Raw genomic sequence first — 25,555 nt, forward strand, 5'->3', positions numbered from 1 at the left:
GGGGTCTTTATGATTAATCTGAACCCTACATCATCCTTACAACCACTCCTTCCTCAGCTGAACAAAGAGAGAGAGGGAAAAGAGAGATGACGAACATCTGTCAGATGGGATGAAATGGGTGGGTTTTCTTTAGCTTTTCACTGGTGTTCCTTGTATCGGAACTGCAGCGAAGGAAACCCACACACATGCAGTAATTGCATTCAGATGTGGGAGCGTCACGCCTGAGCTTTAGACTGTTGTTTATGCTGCGAAAGACAGCGCTGTTTGGACGAGAAAATTCACTTCTGACGTGGGGTCTGAATACACAGCCTGGTCTGAGGTTAATCACATCAAGTCTAATAATGAAATTATAAAGAAAGGCCTTCAAAACAGACACACACACACATACACACACACACACACAGACACACACACACACAGACACACTCTTACTCATAGAATAGGCCTACAATTTTCTTCAGTCTTTGTTCCAAAAGTAACTGTTATTAGGTCACAAGCATTGTTCCTTGCTACATCTAACCATCTAACCTTTTCCTAGGGTAGTCATAACTTCTTTTGTGTGAAATGCTTGGTGCGGTAAAACTATGTACACAATTCAGGCTCATTTTTCTAGTGCACATTACACATACATTTATCTCAAACCAGTTATCTATAAAAACAAAAGTATGTTTACAGAAGGGTGGTGCATCAGGTAGTTGTCGCAGTCACACAGCTCCAGGGACCTGGAGGTTGTGGGTTTGATTCCCGGTCCGAGTGACTGTCTGTGAGGAGTTTGGTGTGTTCTCCCTGTGTCTGTGTGGGTTTCCTCCGGGTGACTGTCTGTGAGGAGTATGGTGTGTTCTCCCAGTGTCTGCGTGGGTTTCCTCCGGGTGACTGTCTGTGAGGAGTGTGGTGTGTTCTCTCTGTGTCTGCGTGGGTTTCCTCCGGGTGACTGTCTGTGAGGAGTATGGTGTGTTCTCCCAGTGTCTGCATGGGTTTCCTCCGGGTGACTGTCTGTGAGGAGTATGGTGTGTTCTCCCAGTGTCTGCGTGGGTTTCCTCCGGGTGACTGTCTGTGAGGAGTGTGGTGTGTTCTCTCTGTGTCTGCGTGGGTTTCCTCCGGGTGACTGTCTGTGAGGAGTGTGGTGTGTTCTCCCTGTCTCTGCGTGGGTTTCCTCCAGGTGACTGTCTGTGAGGAGTGTGGTGTGTTCTCCCTGTGTCTGCGTGGGTTTCCTCCGGGTGACTGTCTGTGAGGAGTGTGGTGTGTTCTCCCTGTGTCTGCGTGGGTTTCCTCCGGGTGACTGTCTGTGAGGAGTGTGGTGTATTCTCTCTGTGTCTGTGTGGGTTTCCTCCAGGTGCTCCGGTTTCCTCCCACAGTCCAAAAACACTTGACTGGTAGTGGTAGGTGGATTGGCGACTCAAAAGTGTTCGTAGATGTGAGTGTGTGAGTGAATGTGTGTGTGTGTGTGTTGCCCTGTGAAGGACTGGTGCCCCCTCCAGGGTGTGTTCCCGCCTTGCGCCCAAATGATTCTAGGTAGGCTCTGGACCCACCGCGAACCTGAACTGAATAAGCGCTTACAGATAATGAATGAATGAATGAATTAATGAATTACACATAAATTTATCTCAAACCAGTTATCTATAAAAACAAAAGTATGTTTACAGAAGGGATGCTAAAACCTGAACTGTGTCCATACTTTGGTCCATTTCTGTAGATAAAATGTGTCATACAGTATCCGAACCAGCACGGACCAGTCTAGGTCACCTTTAATCACTCCATACTCGTCTCAAACTGTGCTGACGTAGTTGTATGCTCTTCCCATTCCACGTACCAAAGTCTCGACCATCCAGTGTAAGCGGGAATCCCGTAAGCAACCTATCCTTAAACAGCACACACTCACACTGTGTAATACGGTGTTGTTAGATGTGTGTTTCTTCCTGTTGGGCATTACAGTGTTTGAGTGTCTTGAGCTTATTTTAGATGTTCATTATTGTAATTATTAAAGGAACATCAGACAAGTAACAAACATCAGTCAATAATCATATTTCCAATATCAGCTTTGGACAAACGTAGCTGTAACTATAGTTCAATATCAAAGGCTTAAATTATGTGCCAAGGCCGGGAGACTCAGACATTAACTTGCGAATTACTCGCATTACAATATACACACCGCCACAGGCCAAGCCCAACAGAATGCACAGAATCCAGCTGAATTTTTTTTATTATTAGCTGGTTGAAGGCCTTTCTGTCTGGGACAAAGTTCATTGGGATAAAAGCTTCCTTTCTGTCTCGCCTGTATCCTCTCACTACTCACTGCAGCCTCACAAAGGACTCAAAGTAAATACAGTCTGCAGCATGAATGAATGGCTACATTTAAAGAGTTTGTTGGTGATGTAACGGACTGAGATTAGAAGTTGTTTAACCCTCTATTCGGTCGTGTTGCCGTTTTTCCCATACCTCCATACAGAAATTAACACGGAGAGCATGTTGCTACAGTGAAATCCTAGTTAAAGGTTCTCAGGCGGGAGGTGGCGACCCCTGAGCTTAGATCTTTCAAAGAAAAAGGGACCATGAGTAGAAAATAGCTGGAATGATTGCCGGTCCATTCCGCAGTTGTGAAACATTGGTTGAAGGCAGCACCACATGAGTAGACGTGTATGAGACGAGTGTTTCCTGCTGCTCCCTTCTAGGCTATTTGCCGACTCAGCACAGGGCTCTCACCAGGCCGCTGTTTTTCTTTCTTTGTTTTGCTCAGAAAAGTAGAAAGTAACAAACCGACGGTGACACACTGCTACAGCAAATAACAGCTAATTCATAACAGACTTTCAAAACGAAACAGCAGTCTTTTAGCGGTCCTACATCAACGAGAATAAAGAGCTCCATAGTAAGGTCCACATTACTATTATGGAATAACGGAAATATATAAATCCAGCGTATGGCCACATTAGTTAATTTTGATGTAATAGTGCAGCTAGGCAACATTCCAATACTAAAAAATGTAAAAGAAAAGAAGCATCAAATCCATATCAGAAGTGATCAAAGCTATCTTTCTCCAGTCCCGACGCTGCAAACGCTGGCCAGCTCTGGAGAATTCTGCTCCAAAAGTCATAAACAAAAAGCCTGAGACAGAAGGGAGTCAAGGAGAGAAAAGCCATGAGTGAGAGAAGATAAGGAGGAGAGAGGGAGGAGAGGTTATGACCCCTGTAGTGAACAGCCCATCCCCATTCATCAGCAACAGAAAAGCTAAGAAATAAGAGGAGGACCTGACATTTAACTTTTAGACTTTGGGATATAAGACTTTCAAAATCTGACACACCAACCTTCCAGTGCACGTATCACATCCAGCCTTCAGGGTCTCTTTTAATTTATAGTTTATGTTTTTATAATGTCTTCTACAAAGTTATATGTGTTTTCCTTATGTTCCTGTGTACAGCAGACAAGTAACAAAAATGTTTTATTACAGTTATTACTTATTATTTCATTGGTGTTTACATTTATTATAACTACAATGCGCAGCCTAAGCATCCACATTTTTCATACTGTCATAACGTCTCAAAATACTACCGTGGTATACAGTATTAACGTGGGTATAAACGTGAGCCTCATATCTGTGAGGGAGGGGTTTTCGGCACTGTGCAGTTCAGCACAGAACAGCCCAATCAGACACGTGTTGATTATAAAAAACCTGTTTCTGAGAGAGCGACTGGTGTTGGAGGAACAGTCCAAACTAAGATACACAGCTGGCCAGCTAACATGCACTTGTGGTTGTGATCTGAGGCTCAAAACACACATATTTAGAGGATAAAACCTATGAGCATAAAATTGGGTGAAGAATTTAGCTTTCAGCTTCATTTTTTTTTTCTGCAGTGATCTACTGGGCTTTTCAGAGTGACATCACCAGTCAGTGAGCTTCCATAGCACTCCCTCCCTGTGTCCGTCTTAAATGTGCAAATTAACTTTATGGCCATGTACTTAAACATTTAACATACCACACACACACGTCATGAATACTGCCCTCATTTTGAGATACCGTCTATATTTTAAATACTGCTGTATACGGTATTACCATTATACCGACTATACTCTAGTGCTGCATGTAACATTCTGAAACTTAAGATTTACTTCAGTGCAGTTCAGAAAATAACCTAAAACAGTTTTATTTATGGCTGCAGATTTCTTAAGCAATGTGACAAAATCTGACAGATCTAACTGTTTCCAGATGAGAGACGACGATAAGACACAGCTCACTAGACAAAATGGGCCATGGCAAACGCCTGTGAAAGGCATGAAGGTGAACAGATTTCCTTGATTTAGTCCTTTCAAAACTAAATGTAGGGAGATCACTGGATCCCCAGGGATGCCTCAGCCATCTGAACCTGGAAATCCTAAGACAGCACATATAGCCCTGCTCCCTCTAGGCGGGTGGGGTGGCCTCCTCCCCACGGTGGGGGAATTAATGTGTAGTGCAGGAAGAATGTGTTCGGCCTCACCCTCCTGGTGCTGGTGGTAAAATGTATTATGGGGGAGTTTAGCTAACAGCTAACCAGGTGAAACCGGTGATGATTAATGTTTGGATGAATATTCAGTTTAAGGTAAATGCCAGAGCAGCAAACTCTCCACAGAATAATGCTACAATTTTCAAAAGTGAAACCATGTGCTTTTCTAATCAAAGCCAGAGGCAAATGTTCGTAGCTGCAAAGTTTCTATTTAATTTTTCCCTGGAATGTAAAGCGATGACGAGGCACATCCTGTGCAGCAAAGTTAAAGTTATGAAGTTGCAGCACACCTCAGCGAGGTCGTTTCTCAAAGCTTTTCTAAAGAACACCAAAAAGCTGGTGTTTTTCCATTGCTCTTTCAACAACTTTTTGTTCTTAAAGCAATAGCTCTGTGAAAGATCCCATTTACACAAATAGGCTATTTAAGATTAGCTAAGGCAGGTTCAGACCGTGCTACAACAGTTGGAATAGTGCCGTTGCACAAGGAAATCCCAAATGATGAAGGACGTGGTGATTGAGGGTGAAATGTAACATGCAACACATTTTCATTTGCATCCAAAGACACAGTTAGGGCGGTGGTTTACGAAGCTAATAAAAAGGGATGCTAAAATGATGCTTGCCTAAAAGCAGCTGGTTGGCAGCAGCTTGGAATGACCGTTTTGTCACACCATGAGGTCACTGCCTGTCTTTATTGTAGAGCCTTGAACACATGAGAAACAGGTTTCTCACAGAATTCGGTGGAAAACAAAGCCCTAGGTAAGTTACGCCAGGCGGCAAGTTTACTGTGCCTAGTTTTTTGTCCTTGATGAACTTCTCTAACCGTTGATAACTTATACACAGAAGTTCTAAAGTTCATCATTTGTATATGAAAACACAGACCTGTCTGCACTAGCACTTACCTGATTTCCCACCACCAAGAAGTGGTACACTACTCAGGCCTCCCTTCTATTCACAATGAATTAACAGCTCATTTTTACTGCTGAACTGCTCTGTGCTAAAATATTGTGAATTATAACTACACATTGCATTGTAACTAGAGATAACACGTTATGACGTACCTTCAGAGAAGGTTCACGAACACTGTGCCTAGCTGACATCATTCTGACACTGGATAGAGTTTATTCTTGGTCAATATTGTATTAGCACCTATACAGTACACACTATTTAACAGGAAACAGAAATCAGTGAGTTTCCTCAGATTATTGTTGTGGTAATTCTTCAGCAGTTTCCTGAGTTTACAAGACAATGTTTGTACTTTGGTTAATAATAAATGTTAAAATACGGTAAATAGCGTATTTTTCACAGACCAAACCCTTCCATTCCAAACATTCTGACGGCCTACTGCCTGCACTGGTTTGTTATCCCAGACATTACATGACCCACACAGATACACAGTAAAGGGCCAAAGTCCAAGCAGGTCCTTTTCAGGAATGTTGCTTTATTTCTATGGCGTATTTTCACAGATAGTTATTTCCACCTATTTCTGAGACTGAAAGCATAACTGAATCTGATGGAGCTGCATTAAACGCTCTCAGATTTAATGTCCTGAATAATTCCACGTGTCTGTGTATCAAAAAAGATCAGCGCAAGTGATGACTTTCCCGCCTGTCCTATAAAGCAGTCCACCTAATGGCTGCCATCTGAAATAAGCCTTTCTGTGGTTATCTGTGAAATCCACATTGAGCTTTCCAAACCTCATTAGTTCGTTTTCCAAATCTGCTAATACCAAATGATGATTCCAGCAGGGCCCCAGGAATGGCTACAGACAGTTCCCTCAGTACGTCGTGTGTTTTAACTGTATTCGCAACTGTGTTCACAGCTGAAAAGTCAGTGGATTAATAAAACCTTACCTGTAGATCGAAGAATTTACTGTATCGCCTGTAAATGACCTCTGTGCTGCCATCCGACCAGGACACCTTGATGATGTAAACCTACGGAGACAATAAACATGGAACAATGAATGTTAAGAAATGGGTGTCATTATGGTTCAAAGTTTAATTATGATGGTGTTATAATTTACCGAGGATGATATCATATACGCAGCTTGCGATAAGAAAATGAGGGTGCAGTCTCTTGAAAAAACGTTTTTAAGTTTGTGGTTTCTATAAATAGGTGGAAGTTAATGGTGGATTGTTGGATAAAGCCGAGATGAAAATCATCAAATTAAATTATTTTTATATTTTTCCTCCAGTTTTGGTTTACTGCACCAAACACAAATCTCTTCCAATCATTCATTCCTTATCCAGTTCAGGGTCGCGGTGGGTCCAGAGCCTATCTGGAATCATTGGGCGCAAAGCGGGAATACACCCTGGAGGGGGCGCCAGTCCTTCACAGGGCAACACACACACAAATTACCAACGTGTGTTTTTGGACTGTGGGAGGAAATCGGAGAACCCGGAGGAAACCCACACAGACACAGGGAGAACACACCACACTCCTCACAGACAGTCACCCGGAAGAAACCCACGCAGACACAGGCAGAACACACCACACTCCTCACAGACAATCACCCGGAGGAAACCCACGCAGACACAGAGAGAACACACCAAACTCCTCACAGACAGTCACCCGGAGGAAACCCACGCAGACACAGAAAGAACACACCACACTCCTCACAGATAGTCACCCGGAGGAAACCAACGCAGACACAGGGAGAACACACCACACTCCTCACAGACAGTCACCCGGAGGAAACCCACGCAGACACAGGGAGAACACACCACACTCCTCACAGACAGTCACCCGGAAGAAACCCATGCAGACACAGGGAGAACACACCACATTCCTCACAGACAGTCACCCGGAAGAAACCCACGCAGACACAGGGAGAACACACCACACTCCTTACAGACAGTCACCCGGAAGAAACCTACGCAGACACAGGGAGAACACACCACACTCCTCACAGACAGTCACCCGGAAGAAACCCACGCAGACACAGGGAGAACACACCACACTCCTCACAGACAGTCACCCGGAAGAAACCCACGCAGACACAGGGAGAACACACCACACTCCTTACAGACAGTCACCCGGAAGAAACCTACGCAGACACAGGGAGAACACACCACACTCCTCACAGACAATCACCCGGAGGAAACCCACGCAGACACAGAGAGAACACACCAAACTCCTCACAGACAGTCACCCGGAGGAAACCCACGCAGACACAGAGAGAACACACCAAACTCCTCACAGACAGTCACCCGGAGGAAACCCACGCAGACACAGAGAGAACACACCACACTCCTCACAGACAGTCACCCGGAGGAAACCCACGCAGACACAGGGAGAACACACCACACTCCTCACAGACAGTCACCCGGAGGAAACCCACGCAGACACAGGGAGAACACACCACACTCCTCACAGACAGTCACCCGGAGGAAACCCACGCAGACACAGAGAGAACACACCACACTCCTCACAGACAGTCAGAACCAACAACCTCCAGGTCCCTGGATCTGTGTGACTGCGACACTAATCAAATCAAATCAAATCAAATTTATTTATATAGCGCTTTTCACAACTGATGTTGTCACAAAGCAGCTTCACAGAATTCCAGTAAGACAAGATTTGACATGAAATGTAAAGACAAATGTAAAACCCTCAAGTGAGCAAGCCAGGGGCGACAGTGGCAAGGAAAAACTCCCCCAGCTGAGGAAGAAACCTTGGGAGGAACCAAGGCTCACAAGGGGTGACCCATCCTCCTCTGGTCAATCTACTGGTGATGATAGTTAGTAGTCCATGAGAACTTCAGTGTAGGGACAGCTTCAAGGCACTTGGTGGTTGCTGGAGCGTGGGCAGCTGGTCTGAAGCGTGGAGGAGGATCTCGACAGTCATCCATCAGTGTCCAGACAGACAGGTGGGCAGTCGTTTACTCGGAAAGATGTAAAGGGATGGAATTAGTTTTGAACTGTTTTGTGTTTGTAAAGTAGAAAATATAAAAATTTCCAGAGTGTGGCTAATGACTCCGGCAGATCTGACTATGACAGCATTAACTAAAAGGAGAGAACCAGGAGGACACACAGACACGGGAGCATCCTGAAACACTGGCATCCCTCCGCTCCACCGTCAACAAACCTGAGTGATCGCGAGAAGCGGCGGGACGACACCAGCGTCTCAGTTTACTATAATTCCCTGTGTCCATGGACCCCCCCGGATCTGCCACCTTTATCTATGGGGGAGCATTAGCTACCAAATGATAAACTAAACAAATGAGTTTTTAGCCTACATTTGAAGATTGCGACTGTGTCTGAGTCCCGAACATTTTTTGGAAGATCATTCCAGAGTTGGGGGGCTTTATAAGAAAAGGCTCTTCCCCCAGCTGAGGCCTTCTGAATTCTGGGAACATTTAAAAATCCAGTATTCTGTGATCTGAGTGAATGTGGAGGCTCATAATAGGAAATTGTATCTTGAAGATATTCAGGAGCAAGCCCATGTAGAGCTTTATATGTTAATAACAAAATTTTGTAGTCAATGCGGAATTTAACAGGCAGCCAATGAAGTGATGATAAAACTGGGCTGATATGTTCAAATTTTCTAGTTTTAGTGAGGACCCTAGCTGCAGCATTTTGAACTAGTTGAAGTTCTCTTAAATTGCTGCTGGTGCATCCTGACAGTAGTGCGTTACAGTAGTCAAGCCTTGAAGTAATAAAGGCATGTACTAATGTTTCTGCGTCCTGGAGGGATAAGGCATTTCTAATCTTAGCAATATTGCGAAGATGTAAAAAAGCTGTCCTAGTGATACTACCTATGTGTTGATCAAATGATAAATCCGGGTCAATTATGACACCAAGATTTTTTGCTGCTGAACCAGGTTTAACTGGAAAGTTAGCTAGATTTAAAATTAAATCTGATAATTTATTTCTTGTCACTTTTGGACCCAAAAGCACTACCTGCTGCACCACCGTGCCGCCCTCCAATCATTCAGCATTAGGAAATGATTTTAAAAAGTTCATCAATAATGAATGCTGTGCAAAAAAAAAGACCTGTGATCAGATCATGGGTCATATCACTCAGTCCAAGTTCGTTCTAATGAAGAAAATATTTTGGATTGTAGAGATCACTCTGTCTTTTTTTGTGCGCACACTGTACAGTTCAGTCAGCTGTCCACATGCTGACAGCGTTAGCTGAATTTTCTCCTCCAAACTCCAGGGAGTTCACAGCGCTGCATTCCAAGGTTGCTGGCTTAATCATTTGGCAAGAGATTTCATAGAACTTGGAGGAAGCATATGCAGCCTTCACTCTCCAAAGCTGTCCACACTGTTATCCAGCATGCAGAGAGAATTACAAACCTGAATACAGTCGAACTGATTCAAAAAACAGCAACTCAAAAGAGTGAAAGAGAGAGTAAATTCTCATCCTTAAAAAAAGGTTTTATTTTAACCTCTGAAACCTACGAGGCTATTCCAACACTGTTTCAAACCGCTGTTAATTCAATGCCACTGAACAGCTTAATATGCATGGGAGAACACAGGCTGTCTAGCTGACACCACTGCTAGGTTGCACCGTGAGCAACGACAGAGGAGGGCCATCCTGGCCACCCAGAGAGCGAGGACAATAGCACTCTCTATCCCTCCCGGTCTGGGGTGGCTGAGGCATCACCTGAACTCAGAGTGTCGTGATGGTAAGGTCAGAGCTTACAGTTCTGCACCAATCAGGATCCAGCGTAAATTCCAATCCTATACAGTCAGAGGTGCATGACGCCACAAAGAACAGATGCTGGTTTTCATTAAATAAAGTGACATAGCTTTGACCTCTGGGGTGTTGAGCTCTAAGCAGAACAATCTGATTAAGAATTTTTTACTTACTGATTGTTTTCGTTGCATTTTTATAACCCTACAAGACACAGACTGGATTTGATTTAAACCACAATGTCATATCACAAGACCCCACGATGGTGCAACACTTTGTTATGCAGTGATTTAAAACAGCCGTGCTTTCATGTCCTACACAGAAATGTGGAAGTGGAATCAGAAAGGCACATCATTAATACATTAGAGTCGTGTTGTGGTTCGCTACCAGCCGGGGCATTTGAGGAGAGCAATTTTCACAAAACAAACGGAAACCCAGCATCCTCACATCCTCAAGCTCACGTCATTATCTGTCCTCAGCATGAAAGATGACTCACAGCTGACTGAGGTCACTTCCGGTAGACCGGTTTCTAAATCAAGAAAACAAACAAGTCCTGTTCAGCATGTTATTATTTTTGTCCACAGTCATGTAATGGTTTAGTCGACTGTGTAAATAGTACTACTAATAAATGAAGGCATATTTCATTATTGATGACTACAAACATTTATCACTGTAGAGCACAGTAAGCAGGACTGTCGCCTGATCTAGTCCATCAACCTAACAACGTTCAGTTTGTTCCTTCTCCCTGCGTCTCCTGAACATTCATTCATTCATTATCTGTCATTATCTTATCCAGTTCAGGGTCATGGTGGCTCCAGAGCCTACCTGGAATCATTGGGCGCAAGGTGGGAATACACCCTGGAGGGGGCGCCAGTCCTTCACAGGGCAACACACACACTCCTACATTCACACACTCACACCTACGGGCCCTTTTGAGTCACCAATCCACCTACCAACGTGTGTTATTGGACTGTGGGAGGAAACCGGAGCACCCGGAGGAAACCCACGCAGACACAGGGAGAACACACCACACTCCTCACAGACAGTCACCCGGAGGAAACCCACGCAGACACAAGGAGAACACACCACACTCCTCACAGACAGTCACCCAGAGGAAACCCACTCAGACACAGGGAGAACACACCACACTCCTCACAGACAGTCACCCGGAGGAAACCCACGCAGACACAGGGAGAACACACCACACTCCTCACAGACAGTCACCCGGAGGAAACCGACGCAGACACAGGGAGAACACACCACACTCCTCACAGACAGTCACCCGGAGGAAACCGACGCAGACACAGGGAGAACACACCACACTCCTCACAGACAGTCACCCGGAGGAAACCCACGCAGACACAGAGAGAACACACCACACTCCTCACAGACAGTCACCCGGAGCGGGAATCGAACCCTCCCTGGAGCTGTGTGACTGCGACACTACCTGCTGCACCACCGTGCCGCCTCTCCTGAACATTACTACACCTAATAACTCTATGGATTCACTTCTGAAGGAACATAACATGGTTGTTATCGCATCCAAATTTTTTTCTAACATCCAGTCCACTTCCAACAACAACAACATTTCAAAAGCAGAAGTGTGCACCCCCTTGGAGAGCTGCGGTTATGGCATGTTCCAAATGGACGAACCCTAAAACGTGATTAACAACTTAGTTGAAGTGATCTCAGCTGTTTTAAGGAGAGGCCGGAATGGCCACATGTTAATCTGGTCACTGCCATTGTCCATAAAACACTGGGCTCAGAGCCTGACCCAACAAGGCCTACAGGCTGCATGACTGTAAAAGCTGCTGGTAGACTTTCATGGCCTTGAGAGGAATGGTAAGCAGGGTGTGGTACTCGGGACCCTTGGCGTATATGCTGTACGTACCATCCTCTAATAAATTAAAAGCTGAAAACCTGTGCTAGACATTTACAAGTGTGATTAATAGTTATATATTTCAGTAAGACGTGGGAAAGCTACTGCTGTCACTATTGATAATGATATGACAATTGTTTTGAGTTATGCTTTTACCAAATGAATTAAACTGAACAATAACTATGTACGGCTTATTTCATGTTCCAAAGATATTATTTTAGTAAATATCATTCCACAAAGCCTTAATATATACATAAGCCCCAGAAGAACTTGTAGGAAGCTGTATGAGCATTTAACCTGTAGACTGCCAAAGAATAATGTAGACATTGCAATTCAACCTCATGATCACTGTTCGTTTTCTAATCAAAGAGGAATAAATGTCAGTATTAAACATCCCCATCTTTACCTACGTAGAAACATATAAATATTCATAAACATCCCTGTTGGGGTGTTAGTATTGTCACCATACACGGGTCAGTGAGTCCACATCCTCTACCCACACCCATCCTCACATTAACATAACACTCAGAATGCCTACACATTTACAAACGCGTCTGATAGCTTTACAGATAGCTGGATGCTTCATTTGTAATCCCAGGCCCAGGATGGCAGTTTGCATCACAGATTGGGAACAAAGGAAACTTCTTGGAGAGTAACTCTAACAGTGGAGTACTCTACCACTGCAGGAGTGTGTGATTTCTCTGGGCTTTTGTGAGAAGTCAATGGCATGAAGATCATTCCCATGTCAGTGCAGTGAAAACTCAGACAAACAAAACTATTAAAGATGCAATAATATCTCAGACACAACAACCTGCTTTTATTGCAGAGTAAATAAAGGTTTTAAACATGGGAGTGACACAAACCAAACACTTATGAGTTCTCAACTTCTCATGGAAAACTCCCATATTTCCAGGTCTAGTCCTGTCTCTGTGGGTCAGTGTAATCTGATCCTGCTGGAGTTCATTTTCTCAACCCCTCTTTGTTCAAGTAAGCCTAGCTCAAAATGCCCCCAAAACTTATCAAAACAAAGGGAGAAACGGGTGAAAACGACTCGAGTGGGAAGTAGACTTGCAGGAAAGTGAGTACACTTACATAATGTTTGCTGGGGATTCTTCTCTTCTGCACATCTTGAACTGTTACGTCCTGAACAGTCCGTCGTGGCATGTTGCCTTCTCTTCTCTTCCCTCTCCTAGAAAAAGTTCCCACTAAAACGGCAGAAGCGAGGAAAGGAAAGCAGCAACGCTGATAAACTTGTCCCAAATGAGCTTATGGCATCTGTTGGATGCGGAGAACGTGTGTGTTTTTTAGCTGAAGCAGCTGTTAATGGTCCACGAAGCGTCGGCTTTCTGTTCACAGACAGGAGATACGCTTTCTGCGGCTCTCCTGTTTACTGCCACCGCTGGACTGCGTTTCTCTTTCCACTCGTTTTCAGAAAAGCCCCGCCCACTTAAGCTGTGAAAAACTTGGAATGTCGTGACTCGCGCTGCGATTGGTCCATAGTTTATACTCGCAGGAGACGTTAACCAATCCCAGTGCAGGAGGGCGGGAGTTTTCCTGAAAATGGGTGGAGATTAAACCGTCTGCAACTGCCGCTCCTAGGCCCATTTCCACTGGAGGCTCCTTCATGAACGACCAGGCGAGACTTTAAAGGGACAGTGCAACAGGAGAGAAAGAGGAAAGAGAGGGAGAAAGAAAGGAAGGAAGGGCAATTTATCACTCTAACTGTCTCCGTCCGAGCACCTGGGACACAAACTCAGGGAGAGGCAGAGGTGTGTCCCACACTATACACACCTCACCACTCATTCTCGGTCTTAACATTTAACTGGGTTTACACACTACATCAAAATATTTCGTCGAAAAAAAGTCGCTGGCCGTGTTTGGCCACTTATGTTAAAGGTTATTATTAGAGTAGGGTGCACAGAAATACAGAGTATACTAATTCAATGCTGATATGCTTTGTGTTATAGCTTACTTGTTTATTTATATTTAAGTTTCCTTGTCACTTGTACATTAGTGCTGCCACCCAGTGGCAGTTGCTTAATACTACACATACAATTCTCTGTTAATCTCTCCAACAACAACAAACAGCGATTCCTTCATTAATTAATGATGAATGAATGCATCAAATACGATGAATGAAGGAATGAATGAATAAATAATTAAGCAATTCATCTTCTATAACTGTTTATTACAGGTCCAGGTCGCAGGGTTGCAGTGTGCTTGATGAGAACATATCCTGGGTGGCAGGCCTTTGCTGGGGATATATTTCACACACACACACACACACACACACACGTGTACAATTTTGTATAACAAACTGACTCACCAATGGTTTGTTTTTTTTTTTTGATTGTTGGAGGAACCTGGAGCACTTGGAGAAAATAAACCACAACACGTGGAAAAAATAACTTTCTGGACTCCAGGACCCTGGTTGTCTATAGCAGGAACACTGCTTTTAGTGGCACCATCAAAGCTTCATTATATATTTATTCATATTCATTCATTCATTATCTGTAAGCGCTTATCCAGTTCAGGGTCGCGGTGGGTCCAGAGCCTACCTGGAATCATTGGGCGCAAGGCGGGAATACACCCTGGAGGGAGAGAACACACCACACTCCTCACAGACAGTCACCCGGAGGAAACCCACACAGACACAGGGAGAACACATCACACTCCTCACAGACAGTCACCCGGAGGAAACCCATGCAGACACGGGGAGAACACACCACACTCCTCACAGACAGTCACCCGGAGGAAACCCACGCAGACACAGGGAGAACACACCACACTCCTCACAGAGAGTCACCCGGAGGAAACCCACGCAGACACAGGGAGAACACACCACACTCCTCACAGACAGTCACCCGGAGGAAACCCACGCAGACACAGGGAGAACACACCACACTCCTCACAGACAGTCACCCGGAGGAAACCCACACAGACACAGGGAGAACACATCACACTCCTCACAGACAGTCACCCGGAGGAAACCCATGCAGACACGGGGAGAACACACCACACTCCTCACAGACAGTCACCCGGAGGAAACCCACGCAGACACAGGGAGAACACACCACACTCCTCACAGAGAGTCACCCGGAGGAAACCCACACAGACACAGGGAGAACACACCACACTCCTCACAGACAGTCACCCGGAGGAAACCCACGCAGACACAGAGAGAACACACCACACTCCTCACAGACAGTCACCCGGAGGAAACCCACGCAGACAGAGGGAGAACACACCACACTCCTCACAGAGAGTCACCCGGAGGAAACCCACTCAGACACAGAGAGAACACACCACACTCCTCACAGACAGTTACCCGGAGGAAACCCACGCAGACACAGAGAGAACACACCACACTCCTCACAGACAGTCACCCGGAGGAAACCCACGCAGACAGAGGGAGAACACACCACACTCCTCACGGACAGTCACACGGCGCGGGAATCGAACCCACAACCTCCAGGTCCCTGGAGCTGTGTGACTGCGACACTACCTGCTGCACCACTGTGCCGCCCCATTATATATTTAATGAATGTATATACATATATACACACTATCTAACCAAAAGTATCGGGACAGATACATATCACACATAGTGGCGCGTTCATAACATCCCATTCTAAATCTATAGGCATTAATATAGTTGTGTGCTGAAAAGCAAAGTAACCTTTGCACCTTTTGTCACCTTTATTGAAGTGTCCTATCAGGGGCACTACTCAGAAAAAAAGCAAATGGGCCACAGCTTGGTGTACGGTGGAACTGGCAGAGACGCCCCCCAAAATTCAGGAGCGTGAATAACAATCCATCAGCAAAGATCGCCACACACCAAGTCCAAAACCACAAACGCAAAGCTAGCTCTTACACAACAGAAGTGCATCCACAGAGCATGCTGGGAACTCTCCAGCCACTCCCACATTCTGCGCTGACACAATATGGAGTTGGTCTCCTTCACAGTTATAACAGCTTCCACTCTTCTGGGAAGGCTTTGCACCAGATTATGAACTGGAAATTTAGCCCCTACATCCACAAGAGCATTTGTGAGTTCAGACCCAGGTGTTAGATGAGAAGACCTGGCTTGCAAACCCATGGAGATCAATGGCGTTAGGGTCAGGGCTCTGTGTGGGCCACTGAAGCACTTTCCTTAAACTATTCTCACAAAGTTGAAATCATGCAAAGCATGGTATGCTGAAGCGTTAAGTTTTAAGGGGGTCTACGCCAACCCCTGAAATCACTCCGTCTTGGTGATGTAAGGTGCACGGTTTTTGTGATCTTGATGCCAGAGGAGGTTTGGAGTTGTGGCTACTGAGTCAGAAGATCCATTTTATGGCCGAGTTGCTGTGGTTCCTAAGGAGGGAGGTAATGGTGGCATCATTCTATTACTGTACCACGCTCAAATTCAATGAGCCCATTCTTGCACAACTGTCAGTAAATGCAGGCAGCATGGCTAGGTGCAACACCTGCATTCATTGATGGTTGATAGGTAGTTGTGTCCCAATAAGTTTGTCCATACAGTGTATCTTGTAGGGACATGGACTACGGAGCATAAACTTGTTCACTGAGGCTTCAATAAATGCTATTCTTCATCTCATATGAGTAAAGCTGAATAAAAATAAATGGGAAAACAGATTATAATATCACTCATGTAAGTATCGTCTGCAACATTGAGGATGTAAATATTATGCTCTGTTTCTTTTATATTCTTGTCAGTGATGGTTTCAGATGAAGGGTGTGGGGTCAGATTGGTCACACATCTGCAGCTCCAGGTGTGAGGTGATGCCTGAGAAACTCTCCTGGATTGGGAGGAGGTAGCCCAGGGCCTGGCCCTGACCAATGGGCCCTGTGTAGCGATAAGGCCGGACATTGAAGATTTTCACACAGTGCACTGGGGAGATGCAGAGAAAAAAACACACACGAAAAAGACATGTCAATAGACAGTGGAAGATATCAGCAACAAAAACAGAACAAAGGAACCACGTCTTATATCTTTAAATATATGTTATGACCATTTTAATAAATGTATTTGCATTTTATCAGATCCACTGGCCGTACAGGAGCAGCACTGCTGTGTCTGATCCACTCATACCACCACTCACACACAAACACACCACAAACATCAGTGTCACCGCGGCACTGAGAATGATCCACCACCGAAATCATACCTGCCCTGTGGCGGTCCTATGGGGGTCCTGACCATTCAAGTCCAGGATAAAATGGGGATAAGAAAGTATGCAGAGAAACAGGTGGTCTGTAATTGTAGAACAACAAAGTGCTCCTATATGATCATTGGAGCTGATACTAATCCAGTGATGGTTCAGTGTAGATATAAGCAAAGTCAATCGCTGTAGTGCTTATGTCTTCCCAACCTTATTATGTGTTTTAAACAGTGGTAAATTTTTTCCAATGTACCAGAGTTTGAGAGCTTGATGCCGTCATATTGAAAGACGCCAACTTTCCTCCCCACTGGGCCTCCAAGAATTCCAGAGAAAGGAGCATTGATGATGCCAAAGTCATCACACACTACATCCACAGCCTTGTGTAGAGCGCCATCACTGAAACACATCCAGAGCAGCTTTTAGAACATGTGAAAGGAATGATAGGAGAGTAAGCTACCCAGCCACAGGCCAGTGCAAGCATTACATGCCACAAATGCTGTCTAAATGGTTAAATTCACAATATGATCCCAAATCCCTTTATAAAATAAGTGCTGCAAACACTTGGACAATTTCAGTAATGACATCACAACTGTGGGATTACTCTCATATTAACATACTGTTGCTGTCCAATGAAAAACATCTGCCAAAACAATCTTTACAGGAGAAGGAAATAACCTTTGTAACACACCTACGGATACTTTTGAGTCACCAATCCACCTACCAATGTGTGTTTTTGGACTGTGCCTACGCGGACACGGGGAGAACACACCAACTACTCACAGACAGTTACCCGAAGGAAACCCACGCAGACACAGGGAGAACACACCACACTCCTCACAGACAGTCACCCGGAGGAAACCCACATAGACACAGGGAGAACACACCACACTCCTCACAGACAGTCACCCGGAGGAAACCCACTCAGACACAGAGAGAACACACCACACTCCTCACAGACAGTCACCCAGAAGGAAACCCACTCAGACACAGGGAGAACACACCACACTCCTCACAGACAGTCACCCAGAAGGAAACCCACTCAGACACAGGGAGAACACACCACACTCCTCACAGACAGTCACCCAGAAGGAAACCCACTCAGACACAGGGAGAACACACCACACTCCTCACAGACAGTCACCAGGAGCGGGAATCAAACCCACAACCTCCAGGCCCCTGGAGCTGTGTGACTGCGACACTACCTGCTGCACCACCGTGCTAACATCATGTTCATTTGAATAACTAGCATTGTGAAAAGACAGGTGCCATCTTAAATGACACTGTATGATGTCAGAAAAAAGGCGTAATCCTCAAAAACTGCACCTGTGCATAGCTACCTTTTGGTGTTAAAGCCACCGCAGCCAAACCTGTCACAGGCTCGCACTCTGTTTTGGTGAGTTCCAGCACACAGCACGTCCCAGGCAGCTGCTGGAGAAGAATATTGAAGACTGTTCAAATGTCTGGAGTGAATTTTTTTTTATAATATAAAGCAAACATAAAACTATTGTAACATGGTGATGCACCGTACAATTTACATTTCAGTGTGAAATCTTTACAAGACCGGTAGAACTTTATTTTATTACATTATATAGAATATTATGTTTTACTAAACTGTAATTACTTGTGAATGTGTGAGTGTGTGTCGCCCTGCAAAGGACTGGCGCTCCCTCCAGGGTGTGTTACTGTCTTGTGCTCAGTGATTCCAGGTTTGTTCTGGACCCACCACGACCCTGAATTTGATGAACTGTTATAGAAAATGAATGAATAAATGAAAATGACCTGGTACACAGCACTGCTGCTTCTTCGCTCCAGAACACTTCAGGTTCTTCAGGTATCTCCCCTGGCAGATGTAGGTGTGCTCCTGGCAGATTCCTCCAATTTCTGTGCAGTCCGGCTCATTTCTTATTGGTGTGTTTATCACTCTACTCTTCCTGAGTACAGCAGCATCTTTATTTGGCTTTGAGTTTTTGGTCTTTTTCCCTTTTTCAGTCTTTGTAATACCTTTTATTTCTGTCTTTTTCCTCTCCAAAGCAAGCGTGTGTCCCAACAGAAACACTTACAACACAAGCAAGAGAAAAGCAATTAAAATGTCCACTGAGGAGCAGATTTACAGCAATAACAGCCATCAAGTAAAACTCCTAATACTCTGTAATGCGTTCACTGCACCACAATTGAAATGTAAATGTACATTTATGCAAACACTACTGATATTTTACTTATTGTTTACTTGTGGATATTTATTTCATTGTTTCTCACTTATAATTCATGCAGGAATCTCTTCTAAACTTCTTAAATGTTGGTAAACACTGTTTTCCCTTAGATTCCCGTAGATTTTCACCTCACATTTCACTGCAGTAAAGTTTTTTCCCTTCAAAAATGACTGCTAAAATACAGTGTTGCTTATGTGTCCATTTTGTTTATTCTACAAGCTAGCGTTCACTGCTGGACCTTCACAAGAGAGTCATGGTGAGCTTTAAACATATGCTTCATTTATTATTTCTTAGCTGTTCACATGAAACTTCACAGTAAGACCCATTTCTGTGGTGGCCTTTCCATTATTTTTCACTGCTGTGACTAAGGGCAACACAACCCTGAGAGCAAGAAGACGGTGGACCACTTTTGACCCACTGAGGGCAAAGTTGGAGGTCCACTAGTGTTTTACACAGAATTTTAGACAAAATTACACATTTTAGCACTTTTCCATTCACAGTCCAATTTACATTTTCGATCCCAATTTCGATGAGGTCACGCCCCTCGCTGCCGTTGTATACTTAGCTGAACCTATGTGTGCTTTTAGGTCCCTTTATTTGCTACAGAAAACATGGGATTTTTTTTTTAATTCATCCGAGAACTTACATTTACGTTTCGGCATAGCTGCTCGAGATGCCTGACGTAAACAAGGACTACTGACGTGCAGACTGACCAATTAAATGTTTACAGAGAAGGTTATCGACCAATAACGGTAGCTCTACAGTCAGACCGTCCAATCAGAAGATTTTAGGCTACTTCACCACGCCCCCTTCTCACTCAAGCGAACCAATCAGAGTAGGGGAGGGCGGGACTAGTTTGTGAAGGAAACTTCTCGAAGTTCTATGTAAACTCTAGAAAAACAAAATCCCGGACGTTTGTGAAATTCCGCCCGGACATTTTTTTAAGTCTAAAAAAGAGGACACGTCCGGGTAAAAGAAGACGTCTGGTCACACTATTATTATATCTCTCATAGTTGTTGGTAATATTTGTATTAGTGTGTTTTCCAGAATAAAAGTCTCTGTGAATTTAAAATCTGTTTGAGGAGATTATAAATGAGTTATATCCCGTACAGGACAGTAATCTGAGTGGTCCGATGGTGAATCAGCAGTGATCTACAGTCAGTGGTGTGCCAGCATTTTTATGCCAGTGGACCGATGTATGCTCGCTGTCTGGGAAAACGGTGGATAACACAAAATGAGGGAAACAGGCATAAATATAACAAACAGAACACAAATATATCACAACACATCCAAAAGCCATAAACAACCAATGCAAACACAAAAGCCACTAACTGTGAGAAAACACCAACGCATAATGGAAGCCATGACATCACCCCACAAAGTTCTCCCTCTCAGTGTGTGTATGAGTGAGAGAGAGAGAGAGAGAGAGAGAGAGCTCAGTGTGTGCTTCTGAACACATTTAGCAAGGAAAGCAACAATAATTTATCTTTAAATGAAAAGGTTCTTAAATGAAAGACCCAACCTCTCTACAGTTAGAAACTACTGGAATCATCTAAAAATTTCTTCACCGCTGCTTTTAATGAACATCACAGATACAGTGCTTTTAAATGACATCTGACTCATAAACAAAACTTGCAAGTTCTGGTGAATAAACAGACAGACGTTCAGATTTACTTACAGAAGGCTATGAGGGTGAAACCCAGGCAGGATTTCAACAACATCTCGTAAACCCAGCAATTACAAAGTCTGAAGAATAAAAAGACAGCATAAAATAGTACATTCAGATTTGAAATGTGAATCGATTGATTATAAATCTAGAAATAGCTTATTCAAACTAAACCAGAGCTCACCGTTATTTGACGTTGTGAGTTCACTGAGGTTCTAACAAAGAATGCAGTGTGTGAGCTCAAGAATATTTTATCCTGGTGGTGAACAGCCTTCCTTCATCAATATTGACTCTGGCTGTTAAACACATGCCCTTTTCCTCCCACTTATGAAGAAACCTTTATTTCTATTTTACAGGAGAAACCTTCATAGTCCTCCTGGATGGTGGGAATAAGGGAGATTCATATCATACCAGCTGTAAAGAAGTAATGAACATGTCTGAAGGATCTGAGCCATAGTTTTGCCATAAGTGTTTATTAATTTAAACAGATTCGCTAATGTGGCTTCTGACACCATTTTGTAGCATAGCATGTCTGGACAGGGAAAACTGTAAACTGTGCACGGCTAAACTGGAGCGATATTCCTATGATTGTCTACATTTCAACAGTGTTTAGAAGATGAGGGGAACGTAATGGTCAGGTACTTTACGCTCTTGATTCCAACAAGAATTTACAAAGACTCAAAATAACCTCCAACCTGTGTTTAATCCAAACAAAACGTAAGAGGAGACACTACACAAACTAACACCACGTGCAAACCAATCATTTAAACACAAGGAGACACTACAACTCCAAATCTCTTTACAGGGCACCTGCTGGGTGACACTCTGTATGGCCCATGCTCCCTGAGGCCCCCACGCCACAGTGCTCCACTCTTTATAATTAATTAATTCAGAATTTCAGAAAAATAGCTAATTGCTAAATACTTGGAATAAATTTAAATAGTTGGGTTTTTGTGTAAAATGACACTTTAAAGTAATAAAATATGTGTATTTTGATCATAATATAATTTACATATGCTTCCAATTAACTCCTAAATGCCAAAAAAAAGTAGACGCTCACAGTTTTTTCTTTTTTTCACCATAAATGACTCTAGAGACATCACCAGTGGTCCACAGATGTTGATTTATTTATAGAACTTTACCAGAAAAGTTTCAAAGTGTTCCAAATATATTTATTTTGATATTTATTCAAGTCTAAATAGAGGATCACATGTGGTATTACATAGTATTTTGTTTGGGAGCTTTTTCTTTTTTTTTCATGAATTACTTCAAATACACATTGCATGGTTTATGTTTGGGCTGTGAAAAGCCATTTTGGGCATTATTAGGTTCTAACAAGCAACACTGTGAGGAGTGTGGTGTGTTCTCCCTGTGTCTGCGTGGGTTTCCTCCGGGTGACTGTCTGTGAGGAGTGTGGTGTGTTCTCCCTGTGTCTGCGTGGGTTTCCTCCAGGTGACTGTCTGTGACGAGTGTGGTGTGTTCTCCCTGTGTCTGCGTGGGTTTCCTCCGGGTGACTGTCTGTGAGGGGTGTGGTGTGTTCTCCCTGTGTCTGCGTGGGTTTCCTCCGGGTGACTGTCTGTGAGGAGTGTGGTGTGTTCTCCCTGTGTCTGTGTGGGTTACCTCCGGGTGACTGTCTGTGAGGAGTGTGGTGTGTTCTCCCTGTGTCTGCGTGGGTTTCCTCTGGGTGACTGTCTGTGAGGAGTGTGGTGTGTTCTCTCTGTGTCTGCGTAGGTTTCCTCCGGGTGTTCCGGTTTCCTCCCACAGTCCACTTACAGATAATGAATGAATGAATGATTAGGGTGCTCTCTCCTGACCGTTAAATGGTATTGCATGATAAATGTGCACTTTCTATTCTAAAACATAAGATGAATACTTCATACATCATCATCATCATCATCATCATTTTCTTTTCCGCTTCTCCATTTCAGGGTCGCGGTTACTTCATACAATATTTTTTTTTTAAAAAGGATTACACATGGTTTACTTGAGGCAGATTTCTAATTATCTGTCCAGCTTTCATATGACACTTCACTCATGCAAATATCTTAAAAAATAAAAAAGTTTTCAAGCAGGGAATGTGACAGTTACTAGTCTGAAACCACTGGTGGTTTCATGGAGCTAATCCCTCGCAGACCCAGATATTCAACTGTACACACAGAGCTTGTTTAACCTCCATAGAAATCTCCACAGCTGTACATGAGCTTAGCTCACCACGCAGGAGTTGGCTTTAGGGGTATAAACACACCTGCATTTAGCTGTGGAGGAATGGAAATAGTTTCCCTAGAGGATTGATACTCACCCAGTATCTCTAGGATCAGTTGGATCAGAGAGGTGCTTGTGATCCAGAACTAATCCAAGAACTAATGCTCTCACGGCTGAAAGAAAAAATAAATCTGCACATAATATGTTCCAACATCTGTTGCTTATCTTTCCCAGAGGATTAGAAGCTGTTAATGCAGAAAATTAGGAAATAAATCAGTAATAATGTAAACAGGAGTCGATAAACCCTCAGTATGGCAGTGCATTTAAAAAGCTTTGCTTTGGCGCCCTCTTCTGTGTCTATGTGGAACTGATATTTTTGCATCTGTCACTGAATATAAAAGCACCTATATGCCTTTAAAGGGTCTTAAAATGATGGTTCTGCAAGGGTTCGTTGGTAAAGGAAATGCTCGAAGAAGATATTTCATGATTAAAGGGTTATTTGCACCATGAAAGGGTTCTTCAGGTTGATGGAGATGGTTCAGTACTGCACCTTTTACAAAAAGGTTCTCTACGGCACTTAAAACACCAGGTGTTCAAGGTCCTATATAGAACCATGTCCTTTAATAAGGAACAATTGTAGATCTATAACTTTTAAGTAAGGGTTGTCATTTGGGGTATTCATAAACTTTCTTCCCTTTGCCAAATCTCACAATGTTCCCTGTGTATAAAGCCCCCTCAGCAGTGGAACTGCTTCTCTGGGATGAATTGAAGTGCAATCAAATCCTCACAGCAATGTTTCAGCATTTAGTATGAAGACTCCTTCGGAAGTGTAGAGATTGTTACTGTAATAAAGAAGGAAAAACTAATAAAATGAGTAATTGTATTCATTTAGTAATTAAACTTTGGATATGCACTTGTCCACAAACTATTTCGTGTAGTATCCTTGCTTCTGCACTCACTGAACCCGCTCTCAGCTCCACTCCTATTACACAAGAACTCTTTTTCAGTGAGACACACGTGGTGGTGGTGTGTTTGTGTGTTGTGCTGGTATGAATGGATCAGACACAGCAGTGGTGAATGGAAATGATAAGATGGGCAATGAGTGTAGAAGTGTATGTAACATTATGTTGTACCCAGTAAGATGGCCGGTGTGAATCTGTGTCCTCCACAAGGGGGCGACAGAACGCTGTTAAATCACCCCAACGTTGTCTGTAGCCTTCATCCATTTCTGGGTCACGGTCGGTCCCTCCCAGGAATCACTGGTCGCAGGGCTCATCGGTTTACGAATAGGTTTAATTTATTTAACAATTTATCCGTATTTCGCCTCGCAAGATTTTGTTTATTATTTTTGAATTATTTACAGTATAAATATTGATTTATTAATCTAGAATTACTGATTTATTTGTATTTCTCCTTCAGTATTTGAAACTTGTGTTGGTTTTCAGGAATAACTGTAGATTTGTTTATTGAAAACTACGGTTTATTTGGCGGCTGGGACGTAAATGTGGGAGAAGTGATTTTGAGACGGAAGGGTCATTGGTTCGAGTCCCACAACGTGCAGGAAAAGCACCTTATCCTCCTTCAACATCCACGGCCAAAGTGCCCTTGAGCAAGGCACCTCCCAGTAAACAATTAGCCGTTGATTCAACGTTGAAATAACGTAATGACTGCCGTCTAATCAACGTTCTCCTAAGGTTGAAAATGAAAGTTGAAAAGACGTCCAAACACAGACATTGAAAGACGACTATTAGACGTATTTTGGACGTCCACTGACGTTATCGATTGGTCACCACTTAACTAACTTATTAAGATGGATTTTGGACGTCCATTGACGTTTAAAATATGTCCTTGACGGAGAGACTACTTTTAGACCTATTTTGAACGTCCAGGGACGTTCCTTGTTTACTGGGCTATCTCCCAAGGTGGCTGCACACCACTTCAGATGTGTATATGTCACTGCCCCCAATCACTAGTGAGAGTGTGTGTGTGTGTGTGTGTGTGTGTGTGTGTGTGTGTGTTCACTGCAATATATTTTGTTAAATATATGTATTTATTTGTTATGTATTTTAAATAATACTTGTGTGATTTGTTCAGGTTTCTAAAAGCAAGAGGTAATTATTTATTTGTTTGTTTGTTAGAATTAAAGGGCTTTTCTTTATTAAAACCCATTATAACTGTAGCCTCGGGTAAACATAATGTAAGCTGCTGTTCAGGTTTGGTGTGTGTGTTTAAGAGGTGCGTTCAGTGTGTGTGAGTGTGTGTTTAGTCTGGAGACACTGACAGTGACTCAGTTTAATAACTTAAACAGATCAAATCAAGGT

The 25,555-nt window shown here is 43.6% G+C and overlaps 2 protein-coding genes across 4 annotated transcripts in view; both read right to left on the reverse strand.

The window, feature by feature from the left end:
- Nucleotides 1-13,380, reverse strand: part of sh3pxd2b (SH3 and PX domains 2B) — a 45,675-nt gene extending 32,295 nt beyond the window's left edge. For all 3 annotated transcript variants that reach the window (XM_066645666.1, XM_066645665.1, XM_066645667.1), the window contains exons 1-2: nt 13,084-13,380; nt 6,326-6,406 (exon numbers count right to left, since the gene is read on the reverse strand). In XM_066645666.1, the coding sequence (XP_066501763.1) occupies nt 6,326-6,406; nt 13,084-13,155 (153 nt within the window). In that variant the 5' untranslated portion in view covers nt 13,156-13,380. The remainder of the gene's footprint in view (nt 1-6,325; nt 6,407-13,083) is intronic.
- A 1,926-nt stretch (nt 13,381-15,306) lies between these two features.
- LOC136668707 (leukocyte cell-derived chemotaxin-2-like) lies at nt 15,307-21,087 on the reverse strand. The gene is made up of 5 exons (XM_066646383.1): nt 21,045-21,087; nt 18,936-19,211; nt 18,494-18,581; nt 17,410-17,552; nt 15,307-16,885 (listed from the first exon to the last, which is right to left on the reverse strand). The coding sequence occupies exons 1-5, from the start codon at nt 21,085-21,087 to the stop codon at nt 16,719-16,721; spliced, it is 717 nt and encodes a 238-aa protein (XP_066502480.1). The 3' UTR covers nt 15,307-16,718.
- Between the last annotated feature and the right edge of the window lie 4,468 nt (nt 21,088-25,555).

Source organism: Hoplias malabaricus, chromosome 15 (genome assembly GCF_029633855.1).
Source record: "Hoplias malabaricus isolate fHopMal1 chromosome 15, fHopMal1.hap1, whole genome shotgun sequence".
Classification (NCBI taxonomy): domain Eukaryota; kingdom Metazoa; phylum Chordata; class Actinopteri; order Characiformes; family Erythrinidae; genus Hoplias; species Hoplias malabaricus.